This window comes from Peromyscus maniculatus, chromosome 3 (genome assembly GCF_049852395.1).
Source record: "Peromyscus maniculatus bairdii isolate BWxNUB_F1_BW_parent chromosome 3, HU_Pman_BW_mat_3.1, whole genome shotgun sequence".
Taxonomy (NCBI): Eukaryota; Metazoa; Chordata; class Mammalia; order Rodentia; family Cricetidae; genus Peromyscus; species Peromyscus maniculatus.
Genome location: NC_134854.1, coordinates 76986546 through 77004812, shown reverse-complemented (window position 1 = coordinate 77004812; position 18267 = coordinate 76986546). Strand labels below are relative to the sequence as shown.

The 18267-nt window shown below is 46.0% G+C and overlaps 1 protein-coding gene across 1 annotated transcript in view; it reads right to left on the bottom strand.

Moving 5' to 3' along the window:
• Window positions 1-12381, bottom strand: part of Chn2 (chimerin 2) — a 277744-nt gene extending 265363 nt beyond the window's left edge. Inside the window, exon 1 of the mRNA XM_006992173.4 lies at window positions 11602-12381. Within this exon, the coding sequence (XP_006992235.1) occupies window positions 11602-11650 (49 nt within the window). The 5' untranslated portion in view covers window positions 11651-12381. The remainder of the gene's footprint in view (window positions 1-11601) is intronic.
• Window positions 12382-18267: the final 5886 nt, after the last annotated feature.

Sequence of the window (18267 nt, the reverse complement as noted above, 5' to 3'; positions counted from 1 at the left end):
ATCTTCTCCTTCAATGGTGGGCAACAAGCCACCACCCCTCATCAGCCATGTGAGCACAGGATGGAATCAGTATGTGGGCTGCTAAGCCCCGATGCTCCCCAGTAGATTAGATGTGTCCTGGGCTTTCACAACTTATGATATTTTACATTTACAATGTGCTTATTTGGATGCAAGCCATGTAACTTGAGGAGAATCTGCACTGCATAGTACATATTAGTTAACTTAAAGAGCCAGTCCTCTGGGTAAGAAAGTATAAATAATGGCAGCCCTGAGAACTGTCTAAACTAATTTTAAGTGGCATTGGCAATGTGGGGGTACACCCTGGCTGGCTTGGTTCTACTACAATCCAAGGGTTTGGGAGGCTGCTGAGGAAGACCTGGTCAATGTATTAAGAAAAGGTGTGTCCAGACAGCAGACCATGAGTGGAGTTATCACCCAGGCAGGGCACTCACAAAGCCTCTTTCTGGAATGTAAATAGCTTAAGAGCAGGGATTTTGATTCGTTTCCCCCCATGAATTTTCAAGTCTTCTATACAGTCATTTACAGATTCAGTCCTCAAAGTCTTGTCAGTCCATTTTACAGACTCAACAGCCCAGGTTAACAGAGTCCACCACTGCTGGTGATGCCTTATCAGAGGTGTGTGGCACAAATGCACCCACCTCTGTTTACAAACCCCAACAACTGGATGGTAGAAACAAATTTCTGTGAGTTCCATGTAAAGCAGAGGAAAGAACAGCCAGCCACTCAAATGGACTGGATTCATTGCTAGGAAGAAATGTAGCTCAAACTCCAGATGGAGTCAGACATGTCTCCAGGAACCTCTGAATGACAGATTTACACTCAGCTATTCATGAACAGGAGATGCTGCAGGGCATCTCCTCCCCGAAAGGCTGCTGTGCCTTTTTACAAAACACTACACTAGTGCAGTACAGTACAAGGCTAAATAGAACAACAGCCATCAGCAAGCTCTTAGGACAAGTGACTTTCAAACCTCATGATGCTGGACACGCTTACCTATCTAGCATCTGCTATGGCTGTTCCTAGCCAGAATCTAACATTAATTATGTCAGGAGAGTTTGCAAAGCCCTTGTCAGTTGATTTTTCCTCAGAGGAAGACTCTCTATTGGGGATTGGGGGGTAGAGGGAGGTGTGTAGGTGAGTTTGGCAAACCAGCATAGGGCCCTTGGGTGGTCAAAGTTCAGCCCTAGCGCATAGTCATGTCACAGAGAAAATGAACTTCGTTGGTCAGAGTACCTTCAGCCCCAGACATTGATCATGAGGGAGGTGGCAGAGAGTGTAATGGGTATACGCCAAGGGGGGCCCCAACCCAAAGCTCACAAGTCAAAGGGCACATGCTGTGGGAGACAATACAGTGCCCTCTGCATATAAGAACCAGCAAATAATAAACACGCTTTAATGTTCCCGATGCTGTCTGTGGGGACAAGCATTGGAGAACAAAGTGGCTAATTTTTCTATAATAAAGTGAATATGAATGAGCAACTTAAATCAATATTAGGCACTGGTATTATGTGTATTAATATCTACATATCATTAGCATAATCCCAAGTGAATTTTTTCATTACTAAAAGTAATGCTAGGCTTGACTTTTCATTTCCTTTGGTATTAACTTATATGCAATATAAATTTGGTTAGAAATAACTTTTGTTTGAAAGCTGATCTACTTCCACTCTCTGTGTAGACATAGAAAGACACACAGATATATGCGTGTGTGTGTGTGTGTGTGTGTGTGTGTGTGTGTGTGTGTGTGTGTACACATACAGACTGGCCGCAGGACGCCTCAGCCCAGGGACTATCAGAGGAACATTTTGCACACAAGCAGAGAGAAATGGGCCCCTTGTCTTCTTCCAACTTCAGAGCACTGAAGACTTTCTTTGAAAGGAAGGATGTACACAAATCTAACATACAGATATGTAAAATGGGAAATTGTAGTGAATTTAAAACAAAACAAAAAGCAAACCCTTCTATGCAAGAGTCTAATGAATGTCCCAACCTGCTCTCTATATGGTAATTCAATTCCAAGCCATGAATAGATTCAAGAATGACTAATGACGTTTTCAAGTCTGGGACTAAATTCAGGACCTCAGAAAACAGGCTCAGCTGTTTGAACGGCCAGAGAGTCACTTTCTGGAAAGCATACTATGAGGAACACTAGGTGTGCATCAGCAGGTCGTGCTTGGCAAAGGCTAGAGCAAGATTGCTCACTGGAGCCACCCAGACCAGTTTTGTCTACTGCAGAGGTATTCTGAGCCACACATGCAATATTAAATACACCAAGAGTCACACTAACATTTTAAAATCAAGTGAACTTAATTTTATAAAGTAATTTCAATATTTTCCACACATATCCAGAATTTCTAAAGGTCAATAAGATAATTTTCAATTGTTTCTGTTATACTGTCTTTAAACCTGTGTTGGTCAATTTTATGTTACCTTGACACCAGCTAGAGCCATTTGGGAAGAAGAATTCGAATTCTCAGCTGAGAAAACACCTCCATAAGGTTGGCCTATCCAAACAGTGCTTTCTGGACACATCAGGATGGATGCAGATGTGAACTCAAAGGACCATGGCAGCATGCACAGGACCTGCACAGGTTCAAGCCTGATGGGGTCCCAGCACTGAGTAGGAAGTGGACATGGGATCCCACCCCTAACCGAGAAGCTATCTGCAATTGACACTACTGGAGAGGGAAAATCATTTTTCTCCAATGGAGGGTCACCGGGATTATCAGTCACTCTCCTGGACAGGCCCCATGCTCAGTAGTAGTCACCAGCACAGAATGAACTGGATGGTGTTTTTGTGGATTCTTTTGTTTCATTTTGCTTTGTTCTGGCACTTTGCCATGAACGGGCCTTTTATTTGTTTGTTTTGACTTTCGTTTTTGGGAGGTTTGTTGTTATTGTTTCTTTTCTTTTTTTTTTTTTTTTTTTTTTTTTTTGAGAGAACATAAAGTTGAGTGTGTAGGGCGGTTGGGAAGAGTTGGGGTGGGGGAGTGGAAATGATCAAAATATATTGTACAAAACATGTTTTCAATATAAAAGAAAAACTGGCTTGTAAGGCAAGTTTGTGGAGCATTTTCTGGATTAATGATTGATGTGGAAAGGCCTAGCTCACTAGGAGTGGTACTAACCCTGGGCCGGTGATCCTTCTTTGTACAAGAAAGCAGGCTGAACAAGCCAGGAAGCAGCATTTCTCCATGGCTTCTGTTTCAGTTCCTGCTTCCAGGTTCCCACCTTAAGTTCCTGCTCTGACTTCCTTCAGTGATAATGACCTGAAAGTTGTAAAATGAAATAAATCATTTCCTCCCTAAGATGCTTTTAGGCATCAATAATTCAGAGACTGGCCATAATTCAATGACCCCTAGCCACTTGAGGCCACCATATTGATCAGAGCAGATCTAGGTCTGAGGATGAGACTCTTAGGGGTAAATCTGCAACCCCTGCATGCTGAGAGATGTAGCAAGAGATCGACTCCTGAAGCCATGTTCTTGCTTCTTACTTCTTACCCCAACACGGGCTCTTGGGTTTATTCTTTAGATATAAAACCATTTCAAGGAAAAGGACTTGACATTGCTAGCATGGCACTATCTGAAACAATAAGGAAGCTCTGGGTTTCATTTCCTTGAAACAGTCAGTTCTTTGACAGTGGAAATGTCACCCGTGGGTTCTATGAAACCAAGGACCTGATCCTCCAACGAGAAGAGAATTGCATAAGACTACCACCCCAGAGACTCTGTAAACCATAGACCCCAAAGCTAGAGTCTGAACTCATGTCGATGAAGAACAGGCTATGAACACCACAGTCTTCAGGCTGTTGGTTTCTGAATCCACTGGTCTTTCTGACAGTTACTGACCCTTTAAAGACACTGTCCACCTCTCCACTTCTGCTGTGCCTGGAGGTGGGAAGAGAAATTTGAGGAGAAAAACTTCCTTTCCATAGGAACTCTCAGGATCCTGTATCTTATTTGTAGGCATTTCTCCCAAATTACATGAGCTTAAAATTGCAAAAACTAACTTGATGTGCTAAAATACCCAATTCATTTGCATTGTCCAAATGCTGCCCAGGGGGAACTGTTCTGGGCAAGCTGCGTGATGATGGGCGGGCTGCTCAGAAGGCTTTCCAATCACAGGGCGTGGATGTGCATTTGGTAACCTCAGTCCACACATTCACAATTTTCCTACTTTCTTCACTATTCTTTGGAAGAGACACAATCAAGAGACCCAAACTTTTTCTAGACATAGGCATTTTTTTCCTTGGAGGCTGAAATTAATGCTCGCTGTGGATTTATTTCAAAAAGAAATCAAGTTACCAGTAAGGAAATAACAGACTTTCTTTTTTTTTTTTTTTTTTTTTAGAAACTCGAATCAAACCTCGAAACTAAAGGAGTTTCACAAACATTTAAGTTCCTCTTCCATTCAGCCATCACTCCCCAGTTTCCCTCAAAGTCAGGAAAAAAACTGTAACATATCAGCAGTATAAATTATTAATTTTAAACAACCAGTATTCAAGTCTCCTTTTTCCGCTAATAAAAATGAGCTAGGCTGAGCAGGTTCAGAGTTCAGGAGAGCTTGGGGGTTGTTCAGCAAAAGAAGTCAATTACCAAAATTATCTAGAAAACATAAACTAGGGACTCAAAGGAACACAGAAATGTGATGGAATTTTCTGTCCTCGGCTTGTTCATCTGTATTTCTTAGTCCCCTTTCTTAGCACTATGTATACCCATGTCATCCAAAAGGATTTTTTTTTCCCCACAGTGATAGAAATATGTGTGGTCCAATATGGTAGCCATGGGTCATGTGTGCTTTTGGGCATTCAGATATTGAGGAACTGAATTTTTTTTCAAATGTAAACGGAAATAGCCACCTGTTGCTAATGGCCACTATGGTTGACAGCAGTGTGCTATACAGACCTGGGGCAGGTCAGACTCAGTTAAATCTTGCTGTGTCCATGACATGCAAGGTCCATTTAAAATACAAAGCACTGTGTGTCTTCTTTTGTTGTAGTAACACATAATTAAGCAAAAGATCCTCCATGAAGCCAGACAGAAGAAAGTCCGCAATCAATCCTCTGAGGTTGGTGCTACTCTTTGGCTGAGTCAAGAGGAAGGATGGAGAGTTGGTGTGTGGGAACTGGGACTCTGGAACAGTCAGCCACACTGTGGCCTAGCTGAGTCTCACTGGACAGGCAGTCCTGAGTTCTCTGGACCTTGGTTTTCACAGGCACCAAAGGTCAGGTTCCACTGAACAACCCCCAAGCTCTGCTGGACTCTGAACCTGCTCAGCCGAGCTCATATTTATTAGTGGACAAAGGAGGGTTAGACACTGCTTGTTTAAAATTAATAATTTATGGTGCTGATACAATATTGCAAAAGGGGCGAGGCTGGGTGACCGACAGGCCTACCTGTTGAGACAAGGCAATGTTGCAACTAAACCACACCACGTGACTAAACCCATCCATCAGTGCCCACTATGCTGTGGGATTAATCGTGAAGAAGAAAGCCGGTTATTTGTACAAGGAGCTGGTGGCAGTTCTTCCAGCTAGAAGTAATCTCAAGACAATGGTCCTATCCTAGCCATCAGCTTCAGACCCGAGTGGATAGTAACAGAAATCCCTGGCAGAGCTGACTGCCTGTTGAGCCAGTGCAATCCTAACAGGGGCTGGCTCCCTCTGGCCATGGCAAAGTTGAATAAACTCCTGCTAGTAACTTGGAGGCCCACGATTGCGTTCTGTTCCATCAACTGGCATGCACGGAGGCTCGAGTGTCCTCCACTCTGACTCAAATCCGTGTGAAATATAGAAGGCCAGCTTTTTCTCCCACACAGCCCACGGAAGGAAAGGCAGGAAGAAGCCAAGCGATGTAGACAACGTTGACGGCAAGGTAAACCGAACGTGGGATTTGTGAAAATATTTCTACACAAGAATATGACAAGCACGAGGGCAAAGAAAGAAAAGGAAGGAAGGAACAGAGGCAGGAAGAGAAGGAGAGAAGGAAGGAAGGAGGCAGAATGCTTTTTCTGAAACTTAAATAACATTTTAGAAGCCAGGAAATGCAAACGCACCCCTCAGAGCCAACTGACCAGTGAGTAATAGATGAATGGTATCAATCATTCACCAAACTAATTCTAGGACCACTTTTTCTTTCTTTATACGTATCATGGCAGATATACTGATCTTTTGGCAGAAAATTCTTTCCCCAAACATGCCAGCACAATACTGTGCATCTTTTCCAACTAAATGTCCTGCTGTTGCTACCACTGTGTAGGGACAGGGGAACCTGCTGAGCAGCAGATGGACCTCACAGAGGCCAACACAGAGGCCAAGCCTCAGGTAGCAGCTAAGAGTACACATTGTCCAGTTAAACCATCTGCGGGCTGGAATAGGAAAATGCCTGATGTTTCCATGCCTCAAACGTCAAACAAAGGACAGTCACCTACGCACTCCACGAGGCTAGGTGGGGGAACCCACACCTCAGCAAAACACACAGATCAGTGTGCCCCTGTCAAATTCCAAAAATCTGCTTCCTAATATCAGCCTTTCACTGCTGTAACAAAATACTTGAGAGACTAAAGCAGCAAGCTTGATTTTGGCTCATGGTCTCGGAGGCCTCATCTGTGGTCAGGTTTTAGCTCTGTTGTGGAGCAGAACTTCATGGCAGGGAACAACGGGCAGAGATTTGTTTATCTCCCGGTGGGCAGAGCGGGGAGAGACATACCCTCAACTCAGTAGGCCCTGTCTCCCAAAGTCCCACTACCTCCCAGAAGGATCAGGGCTGGTGACCAGCCCATCAAAGTGTGACCTGACCTTTGGGTTTAAGATTAAAAAAAAAAAAATAACAAATATATTTAAGAAGACTGTCATTAATCTCTCAGATACTGAACTGTTGGGCTCATCTGAGTTACCACAAGCGGGCAGCAAAGGTTACTAAGTGCAAATTGTTGGAAAATGGCCACCAGGAAAGCAGATGTGCCTCACCTGAGAGAATGGTTCCTCCCTCAGCATTAATTCTAGTTTTGTAACTTTTTATTATTTCATTGTGAGTTTTAACTCCGATTTTTTATGCATGTAGTTTAGAATACAGCAGATAATCAACCTTCCCTGCTAATATAGGTGATTATGGCTCCAATTCCCAGCAGCTCTCATTTGAAAGCAAAGCAAGGTCTTCCACACATAGCTGCCTCTGCCCCAGTTCGCTGGCGGACACTAGATCCATGCGGCTCCTAACTACACATATGTTAGTGGTTGCCATACCAACCTCTACATCCCAGGATATAGAAGACTGTGTATGTCTGTGGGCATTCCCTTCCAATGACAAGTAAGAATCATTTCTGCTTAGTGCTTCCATGGTCAACACTAGAGGAACAGCAGAAACAGCACTACTTCCCCGCCTTCAACACTGCTCTGTAAAATCCAATAAATAAATTTTTACCTCAATCTGTGCAAGAAAGTTATTTCCATTAAGGTTGGATACTGTGCTGATTTTTACCTTTTGTAAAAATGATCAGCTTCCTTTTAATAATGTCATGTGCTTATGTTTTCAAAATGTTAAATTCTTATCCAGGGGGGGTCTCTTTAATATTTAATATTCTAACTTGTTCAGTTTCTAGAAAATATCTCATTTGTTTACTACATTGCATGGGCTGCTTTTTTTCTTTTCTTGATTGTGAAATTATCCATTTGGCAATCACATTACTAATATGTGAAAAGTTCTTATTTTAATTATAAAAGCAAATGTGACCCATGATTATTAAGAAAACTGTTTGTCAAATCAGCTACTTTATTTCTGGATATAATCAAGTACCACAGGCTATATTAAAATCCCAAAGCTACTGATTTCTGTGTCTGTGGATGGTTTAAAATCATAAAAGACATCAAACCTTCTTGTCAATCTAGGGGATTGTGAAAATTAATTATCAGTAGTCATCATCAAAACAGAGGCATGCCAATTCCTTTCACACATACTGAATCCTTCAGAAGAAAATTCTGAAAAGTTCTCAGAACATGTATTTTCAAGTGACTATTAACCTGATAACTTCAATCGTTATGTGTCAGTAGGTAACAGGCACAAAGACACACCCGGCCGGCTGCTGTGGTTAAACAAGAGTAAGCAAGATTATTCTAATCAGAGAACCTTGAGCTTATGCTGAGTAAATCACTGCAATTCCCCTTCTTGCAAACACCAGCAAGTTCCATTCCCTCTCAGCTGTTCCTTGGAGACAGGGTTAGACCTTACTGGGACCCTGCAGAAGTCAGCTGTTCCTTTTCTAGGGCTCAGAGGTCCAAGTTCATCCTAAGACTCAAGGATCATCCCAGGAAAGCTTCCAAAAGGTTGTCCAACCCACCAGGGAAAAGGACAATGCCCCAAGAAACACAAAGGAAAATCACAGACTTTCCCATCTCTAGGCCTGGACCCAAGTTCTCCATCTTCCTGAAATGCCTTTCTCTCTACCTGCATTCTGGAAAGCTCCTGCTCATCCGTCAATGCCCAAGCCTTGTGTCACCTCCACTGGCCGCTCCAGACTGAAGCAATCGCTCCCTTGTCCAGCACAGTCCTCTGCAGCATGTACTGTATCACTCTAGAACACAGGCTATCTCTGCTGCTGCTTCTCAAGAGGATTCTTGAATTGTCTTTTCAATGCAAGCCTGGAGCTATGTCCGAAACCTGGAATATGCTCAATAAATGTTTTCTTTTTTGATAGAGCCCAAACTCAAGATCAAATTCGGCATATGAGGGAAGAAACAGCTGAGTTTATTTCAGCACCTATGGTTGGAGCCACTGAGCACCTTCATTTCATTCCTCAAAGCAGACAATCTGCACCAAGCATTTTTTTATTAAAGGTTGTGTGTGTGTGTGTGTGTGTGTGTGTGTGTGTGTGTGTGTGTGTGTGTGTGTGTGTGTGTATACTACATATGTAGGTATTCTGTGGAGTCCAGAAGAGGGCATCAGATCATCTGGAGCTGGAGTTACAGGTTGCTGTGAGCTTTCAGGTCTTCCAGAAGAACAGCAACTGCCAGTAACCACTGAGTCATCTCTCCAGCCTCTCTCAAGCACTCTTAGGCATTAGATCCTGGGTCAAAAACTCAGCATACTGACCTAATGAGGAAATTGAGGATAGGAAAAATAAGTAACCCACCTCAAGATGCCTCACTGGTCAGCAGTGGAGCCAGGATTCAAACACAATGATCTCAGACGTTTGGAGCTACAAAGAAAGCTAGAATTATCTCCCTTGCTAAGCCCTGAAGCTCAAGCCTGGCCCACAGTTGGCCCTCCAGCTTGGTGACTAATGGGTTCACTGAGTGCCCTACTTTCTCAGACTCTGGCCTCTGCCTGAGAGAACCCAGCTGCTCTGAGAAACAGGCTCCATTCTTTCCTGCTCAACACCTCTCACAGGTGTGAATTGCTTGTGTCCTCTGAATTATTCATTATCCACACAATGGTAAGTGTACTTAAAAAGAACTATGATTCCATATTTTGCAAGACAAAGTGTCTTCTGAATTGGTGAACTAAGGTGTATAAGCCCAGAGGTCAGGTTGATTTGCATGAAGTAGTAAATAGATGGATGTCTACTCTTTGCATTTCTGATTTCATGCAGTTTCCAACAGGATTAAAAACAGCAGTCCCTAAGACAGGAAAGAAAGCCAGGGTAAGCATGCCTCCCCTATCTGCAAAACGATTACCACCCTTTAAAGCTTATCCTGTCTTCTTTGAGCAATAGAGTCTTCCCAGGGCTGAGGTAGGGTTTTTCAATCAGACTTCTTAAGCTATAGGAAGATAGAAAATTTCAGAGGCCACAGCCTCTGTATTCCACGTCTCTAGTGTATCCTGCAAGGATCCTGTCTCCTAATCCTTTCCCAGTGTGCCCCTTTGCTACCTCTCCCCCTAAGCTCATCCAGTGGGCAGTCTTTGGAGAGGGAGAACCATGTGCTAATAGGAAGCCAAGGGCTCGGCATTTTAAATTCAGCGTTAGTCAACCAAAATGAATTGAAACGCAGCAGCAGTGGTTTGAGGGTACTAAAAATAAGCCGGAGCATTTGCTGAGTTCTCAGAATTAAAACCACAGGCGGTCAACTTGTTGCTGTTCTTAATAGGAGCTGACTGCTCTGCCCACTGGCCGCTACCGCCAGCAGCTCACACTATGGGACACCTAACAATGCTGTTTTTATTGGTTGTCAGCAATCATTAAAGGAAGTGCCATTTCTCTGCAATTAAACCGGACACCCACCCACCCCCACCCCACCCCCCAAAAATAGTGGATAGCTTTCAAGAGAACACCTTGTGTCACATCACAACTGCACCTTGGTCACCTTGTGTTTAGGATTTGATTAGTTCCACATCCATAGACGTGGTTCCTTTCATGCCTGCCTTCCTGTCCAGTGCTGGATCTCTCCTCCACTCAGAGTTTAAATTGTGGAGTAATAAAAAGAATCCAACAGGGCACATACAATATGAACACACCAAGTATTCCCACAAGGACGTCAAGACCGTCTTAACCCTAGAATTCTGTATACTACACCAAATGTCTTAGCAGCCATCCCTTCAGGGTTTCTTATTAAAGTTTCCAGTGACCAAAAGGGGAGTGGACCTGTGCCTAATGCATCATTCTGATTAGAAATCTGTCATGTTCAGAAACCAGTGGGGCTGCCTCCATTGATTCTTATGCCTTCACGTTCATTATCATTTTTTCCCTCTTCAATTAGACCTGCTGATCAACCATAGAAAAGCTGAAAGCTCTTCTTTCACCCAACCACATTTAATACAGGAAAAAATCGGAAGCCCTGAAAGTAAAATTACAGAGTAGTATAAGAACATGTCCCCCTACACACATTCTCATTCTCTCTCTCTCCCCCCTCTGTCTCTGTGTCTCTGTCTCTTTCTGTGTCTCTGTCTCTTTCTGTGTCTCTCTGTCTCTCTCTCTGTCTCTCTCTCTGTCTCTCTCTCTGTCTCTCTCTCTAACACACACACACACACACACACACACACACACACACACACACACACACACACACACACACACACACACTCCACTCTCACACTCACTATAAACATGCCAGGAGTCCGAGAGGCTGGGCTCGACCTCCATTCCAGTCTCACTTCAGTAAGAGCAAAGCGCATTCTCCTGGTTGCTCTCTCAAACCCATGCCCCAAGCGAGTGTCTCCAAGGAGCTAATTTCTGAAACAAACAAAGAAATCCGAGTTTGCAAGGAGCAAGGGTTTGCACCCTTCTGCCTTGGCTCTGGGTATCAATGGTAGCAGGCACCAAGGCAGACACGTCGGGCGGCTCGCTTTGCCCTCACCTCCCTGACACCGCCTGTCCCTGCTCCAGCTGTGCAGAAAGTGCGTGGCTGCCTTGCTGCTTTCGCTCTCCGGGAGCCCCAGACCCCTGGTCCGCGTGCCTAGGATGCTACCGCGTCCCACCGCTGCACTGTCACAGGTCAGGAGGGGAGGTGCTGGGGCACCAGGATGCGGGCTATCCTAACAAGTGTCCCGCGGGACGTCCTTGTCCCGCGCCGCTCTCCTAGAGCAGGCGGGACGGCTACAGGTAGACTCTCCATCCCTGCACGGGCGACCGCACGCTGAAACTCACCGGAGGACACGGAGGAGCCGGACAGACTGGAGTTGCTGGACGCTGCCATCTCGGCGCCGCGCGTCTCCGCTCGCTCAGTCCCAGTGCGGGCGGCGTCGCCGCTGCCCTTGGCCGGCCGCTCGCAGCCCGCGCGGCCCCCAGCCCATGGCAAAGTCCTGGGGACGCGCGGGAAGCACCGGCCTCCGGACTCTGCCTGCACTTCCTGCTCCGCCAGATGACGCGCTGCTGCCGCCGCTATTTATTCGTGCTCGCCGTCCCTCTCGGCGCCTGGGCGCGCTCCTCTGCGGGCGTCGGGGTGGCAGGGGCGCAGCGAGGCCGAGGCGGCGGGGCGGAAGGATGGGACCGCCGCTCTCACCGTCCCCGCCTTCCCTGCCGCGGGCCCGCTCCCTGCGCGCGACTGGAACCTGGGGCGCCCCGCGGCTCCCCGCACCGGCTCTCGGGATCCCGCCTCCGCCGCCGCCGCACTTCGAGCGGCCCGGGCAAAGGCGGGGGAGACAGAGATAGACAGCGACCTCCCCCTTCTCCCTCCGCCCCAACTCGGCTCGCGCGCGCACACAAAGGAAGGAGAGGAACGCCGGCGCTCCCGGCTGAATCGGCTCCGCCGGCTTGACAGCTCCTGCGCCCCTGGCAGCAGTGGGAGGCTGAGGACCGCAGGGTGGGGACCGACCGGACAGGGAGCTTGCCCGGAGGTGCTGGGCACACCTCCAGGGACGCAAGGCGGGCCGAGCAACAGTGTACAGTGCTGCTTCCCGGGTTAGAAGGGGAGAGAGGGGTCTTAGGAGGAAGGTAGTGGGACTCGCAGCAAGCTCTGGGCTCTGCAGCAGCCACACAGCGGGGGGTGGGGAAATCCAGAAGGTGAAGGCGGAGTCACTGAGGACTAGGTGCTGGGCAGAAGCTGGCCAGGATGCCACTGAGGCTAGGGAGTGCCCCTTCCACCAACCTCCAATTTATCCTTTGTTGCTCTGGAGTCGAAGGTCCCTGCCCTGCCAAAGAAGCGTCTCCTAAGGCATCTGGGGAGCCAATCTGGCCACACTAAGTACCCCAGCCACTGGCGGGGCCGTGCTCAGAAAGTCCATTGGGCTTCTGAGACTGGTCTTCAAAGAAATAGAGACATTTCAAAGGTGGCATCAGACTTACACAAAGAAAGAGGTCCTCTGCCCCTTGAAAAGGATCCCCACAAAAGACTAAGACTCTTCAGCAGGTGCAACTGTATCCTTTCAGGATAAGGAACTGCCTAGGTGTGTGTGAGAAAGATTGGAGCAGGTGTGTGCCATCCTCCTGTATTTAAACCTAAATTAATTTCACTGGGAGGAAATGTCATGCAGACATTTTTTTAAATCCTTTTCACGCTCCCAGCAGGGTAATCGGTTCTTTCAATCCTGAAGCTACAGAAAACTGTGAAATTTGGACAGAAATTGTTAGATCAAAGGAAAAAGCAAACATTAAAGGAATGAAAGTACTCTCATTATAGAGCAAAACGGAAAGTGTTCGCCTTGGGAGCAACACGGTTTTGCAAAAACATGACTAAAAGGACATAGTCCATTTGAAAATTATCAGGAGTGACTCAGAAACAGCAGTCAGGTCCTGGGGGCCTCCACATCTGCAGAGGGCCTCATGTACAGTGAATAATAAACGTTAACTGATAACAATATGCACTCATGTCACATTTTCTACTTGATTTAAAGTGTATTTTAAATTTCCCCTTCAGGATGCCATCCCAGGGTGACTGCCCAACAAATGTCCCCACTCATTGGTTTGTTTAAGGAAAAGGAGTCAACTTGCTAAAAGACTGAAGCCTGGGGGCCTCTTCAGTCACACTGAGTTGCATCTGCATGGTCTCCATTTACAGGACCCTTAAGACAGATCTGTCTGGGTCAACTGGATCCTGACGCTGCCAAGTCTCACCATTCCCACCTACTCTGGGTGGGCATGGCAACCATGGTGTGACCTCACCTGGAGCCCTATAGGGACACACACCTGCCCAGCATACCCCTGACCTCTCTGTGAGAACAGAACTTCCTGGACACCCCTAGTTCAAGACACGACATAACATTTAGTTATTGGGCTAGCCGTTGACGACGTCCCCCAGATCTTTAGATGATGGACATGGCTACATCACTCGACAGGACTGTTGCTACCTGGGCTTCAAAGAAAGCCAGCATCTGGGTTCCAACATTGGTTCTAGGATGTCAGCAAATGTCTTGGATTCAGGCTGTTTCTCCATTTCTATTAGTTGTAGATAATATGGAGTGTTGTTAAGCGTAAAAACAAACAAACAAACAAACTAGGTCTGGAGCCCTATTGTACCAGGCCTAACCAGGCCTCAAGACTGTTCCAGAAGAGGTTGTAAGTTGTTCATCTGATGTATGGAATCGATGGTTTGAACAATGTTTGCTTTCTCTCTGGAGATCACTAACCAGTGGTGGCTTATTTACTGGGGAAATGCCTCATTTGTAGCCCAAAGACTGTATCTTTTTTATGTCCCAAATGGAGCAGTAAGTGTTGGCTTCATTCTCTATTGTAAATCTCACAGAATGTCTGGTTCTATTTGTGCAGATTATAATATTTGCCTTCACAGAACTTTAGTAGCAAGAACAAAGTGTGTGGGCTGGAGAGTTGGCTCAGCATTAAGAGCACCTGTTGCTCTTGTGGAGGACCTGGATTCGGAGCCTAGCACCTACATGGTGGCTCACAAACATCTTTAACTCCAGTTTTAGGTGTTCCAACACCCTTTTTTGATCTCTGTGGGTACCAGAAACCCATGTGGTACACATGAAGACATGCAGACAAAACACTCATATAGGTAAAATAATAAAATAAATGAATATTTTTAAGAAAGCAAAGTACGACCCAGTGAACAAGTTATTTTACTCCAAATAGATGATGGAGGGTCTGTGAAGGCACCGCCCGGTAACCCTGTCCAGTACGAAAGTAGAAGACGGAGATTCTTAAGTGAGGCTTAAGTAGGAGGTGGTAGTACCGCTCCTACCGCTTGTGGTAGGCGGTGGATGGTAAGCCCAGAGCCTGTTCTTCAGAAGGATAAACATAAAGTACCAGTTTCTGGGCTGACATTGAAAGCGAATGGCTCCTTGGGACTGTGAAGCTTAATCAGCAGAGAAAACTCAGCAGACTTAGCTGCTCCTGATCAAGATCTGCTTTCACCAGTTCAAAGGCCAAGGGGCTTGGGGCTCTCCACTGGATGTTTCATACCATAAATCCACAGGCAGGAGCCGAAGCAAAGCGTTCAGTCTCTGCCAGTAGGTGCAGGAGCCACTGGTGGGTCTTCTGACACGTTTCTCCCAGTGAAACAATCTTCATTCATGCATTTTATCCACTTCTGAATGACATTACAAAATCTTGGTTGCCAATGAAATGAGAATATGGATGCCATGAAGATCTGAGATGTTTTAAATTCTAATGTGATCTGGTGCAATCTTCTTAGATACTGTATCTTTCTCCAGATGATAAAAGATGCACGGAAAAAGGAGGGTTTGTCAATGTGGTCCTGACACAGAATTTAAAATTGCCATGTTGCTTTAACTGAGCACTCACCTACTTCCTTCTGAATTATTCATATGGATTTGGTATGTGTGCCTGTACATGTGTATGCATGTGTGTATTTGTGTATGCATGTTTATGTGTATATGCATGTATGTGTATTTATATGTGTGTGTATACGTGTGTGTGTGTGTGTGTGTGTGTGTGTGTGTGTGTGCACATACATGCTTACACATGAGAACAAGTTGCAGGAAAAGTCAAGTTTTCTCCTTCTACCATGTTGATCCAGGAATTGAATTCAGACCCCAGTCCTCACTTAGTCTTGGGGACAAATGTCCTTACCTACTGAGCTATCTTATTTATAGCCCCTGGCTATAATTTTATTATAGATTTTTATCACCTAATCAGAAACTCATGAAGCAACCTCCCCCGCTGCCTAGGTTACCAGGTGTGGAGCCGAGGCCTCTGAACAGGCCCCCACCTTAAAAACTCCCTGCTTCCCTTTCTCGCCTTACTTCCCGCTGTCCCCACAGCTGTGACCTCTTCCCACTGTGCCCTGTGTACCTTGGAGCTCTCAGCACTGGTCCCTGTCCAGGTCTCCTGGCTGTCCCGTGGTGCCGTGGTGAAAGTTCACCCAGAATGCACTTTGTCCAGAGAAACGTCTCACTTCCCAGACAGCTCTTCTGTGGAATGCTCCCACCCCGCTGCACCTCCTTCTGGGCAGTTCCACTTTGCCTTAATGGTAATGCTGGGTGTAAGGACAATCTTCTCCCCCTAGTCATTCAAAGCTTTTTTGGAAGGGGTAGGAAAGGAAGCCGGATGTTGCTTATCCAGCCTTTGTGTAACTCACCATGCTGTGCCCATAGTAGGTCCTCAAGAGATATCTTCTGAATACATGAGCAATGAATTGAATGACTTTTTGCCCCTATGGCTGTGACCACTGAGTGATGAGTAACCCCTCTGGGGCACAAAAGGGCAGGAGAAAGGCTTATGAGACACCCCAGCCTCTAACAAGGCAAACTGAGATGGGGAAAGCCAAAGAGCCACATCTGATGACATAAATGTTTACAGTCTGTGCCCTGCCTCTCCATCAGCAGGGACTGTTACAACTCCTGTAATTTATTGTTTACAGGGTGCTCTTACACTACTGTAATCTGTTATTTTATTTTAGCGCTCCTTTGAAGTTCGAAGGCAGACAGAAGATACCGCAGGGTGAATGTCCCAGCATGTGGAGCTGCCCTCAGCAATCCTTTGGTGTGTTTCTCAGAAAAGGTCATTCCCTTTCCCTGCGCTAAACACAGAATGAAATATTCCTTGCTTTCAAGATAAATCCAGTGGTCGGCGTTCACGGGAGAATTGTGGAGCTGTTCGTCAAGCAGCTTTAAATATTTTATGGCAAATTACTCTGGCCTGAGAAGTGGCCCCTTTGCTGTCAATTCCTCATCATCAACATCAATTTCCCGTTTTAGTTCAAGCCCTGTTTCTTATACAAGATACCTACCCCTGCTGGAAAACACTGGCTCTTCTCAGAGAGCAGGAAGCGAACTGGTGGCAGATGCTGGCAGCCCTTGTGGCCTTAGAAGGTACCTTGAACACCCAGCTGGCTCCCAGGGCAGGTAGCAGCCCAGCCAGGGAACAAAGAGTCCACACCTGGGGTGCAGACAAAGAGAGGCCGCCTGCAAACCCAACTGCCTCTGCAAATCGCCAGCTGCTGGAGACCCCTAGTGGAGATCCGCATGCTGCAGGCACAGATGTCCCTGGAAGTTGGTGCTGTGCCGTGGTGGAGGTAATGCCTCCAGAGTCCAGTGTGACCACTTTGCCAGGGAACAACACACACACAGACACACACAACCACACATGCATTCATTAGCTACCCTCTTTTTAATGAGAGACAGAGAAGTGCTTCATCGGCACACTGCTCATTGTGGCTTTGTTTCCTCAGCACTTGAAAATCATACAACTTTCTGCCCTCATGGTCCCCGGAGAAATCTAAGGGAAACTCAAGTGAAGAAAGCTCCAAGCCTGCTCTGGGCCAAGTGCGGACTGAGTTTGGTCTGTGTGTCCTCTGAGGAGTTACCTCTGGCTACTTTCACCTTTCCTGTCAGAATTTGTCTCTAAAGCCACCTTCTCTGTTACTTGGTCATCTGTTCCTGCATGTAATCCACCCATAAAGCTTATTAAGCACTTACTGTGTGGAGGGTGTGCACTAGACCCATGGAATAAATATATGAGGAAAACCACATCCTTGCCTTGGGACCTCATGGTACAAGGCCAGACACTGCTTTCTGAGATCCTCATGCATCAACTGAAATCTGTTTAAACTCTGGAGTGATCTCTATAAGAAATCAAAGGTGTCATCCACCTCATCGAAAAATGTCTTTCAGCTAGAGAGATGACTCAGTGGTTAAGAGCACTGGCTGTTCTTCCAGAGAACCCGGGTTCAATTCCCAGTATCCACATGGCAGCTCATAACTGTCAGTAATTTCAGTTCTAGGGGATCAGGATTCTTCACACAGACATACATGCAGGCAAAGCACCAATGCACATAATAAAATAAAAAAAAAGCCAGGCGGTGGTGGCACACACCTTTAATCCCAGCACTCGGGAGGCAGAGGCAGGCAGATCTGTGTGAGTTTGAGGCCAGCCTGGTCTACAAAGCCAGTTCCAGGACATCCAGGACTGTTACACAGAGAAACCCTGCTTCGAGAAAAAGAAAAGAAAAGAAAAATGTCTTTCATCTGGCAAGTTGGCTTTTTTATTTTTTAACAAAACCTCTAAAATCAAGTGTCAGAAGCTATTTTCTAGGTAACTGACATTTTCTCAGTCACAATTTAGGCTTATTGGCCCAGGGGATAAAGTAAATAGTATGTAGACAAAGACATGTGCCACATAGCAATATTTCTATTGGTCATAGACTACACACATAGTAGAGATCCCATAGAGACTATAATGGAGCCAACCCACCCTCTATCATGATGGCCCTGTAACTGCTATGAGAATGCATCTCAACCTGCTACCTTTCATAATGATGCTGCTGGGATGAATGCTACCAGTGAGACCAGTACATGCAATTTTGTCCAGTACTCCTGACAATAACCACAGTGACCATGTTACAGCTTTGTGCATTTGCTATATGGTAAGTTTTAGCATGATTTCAGGAGTGTTCTT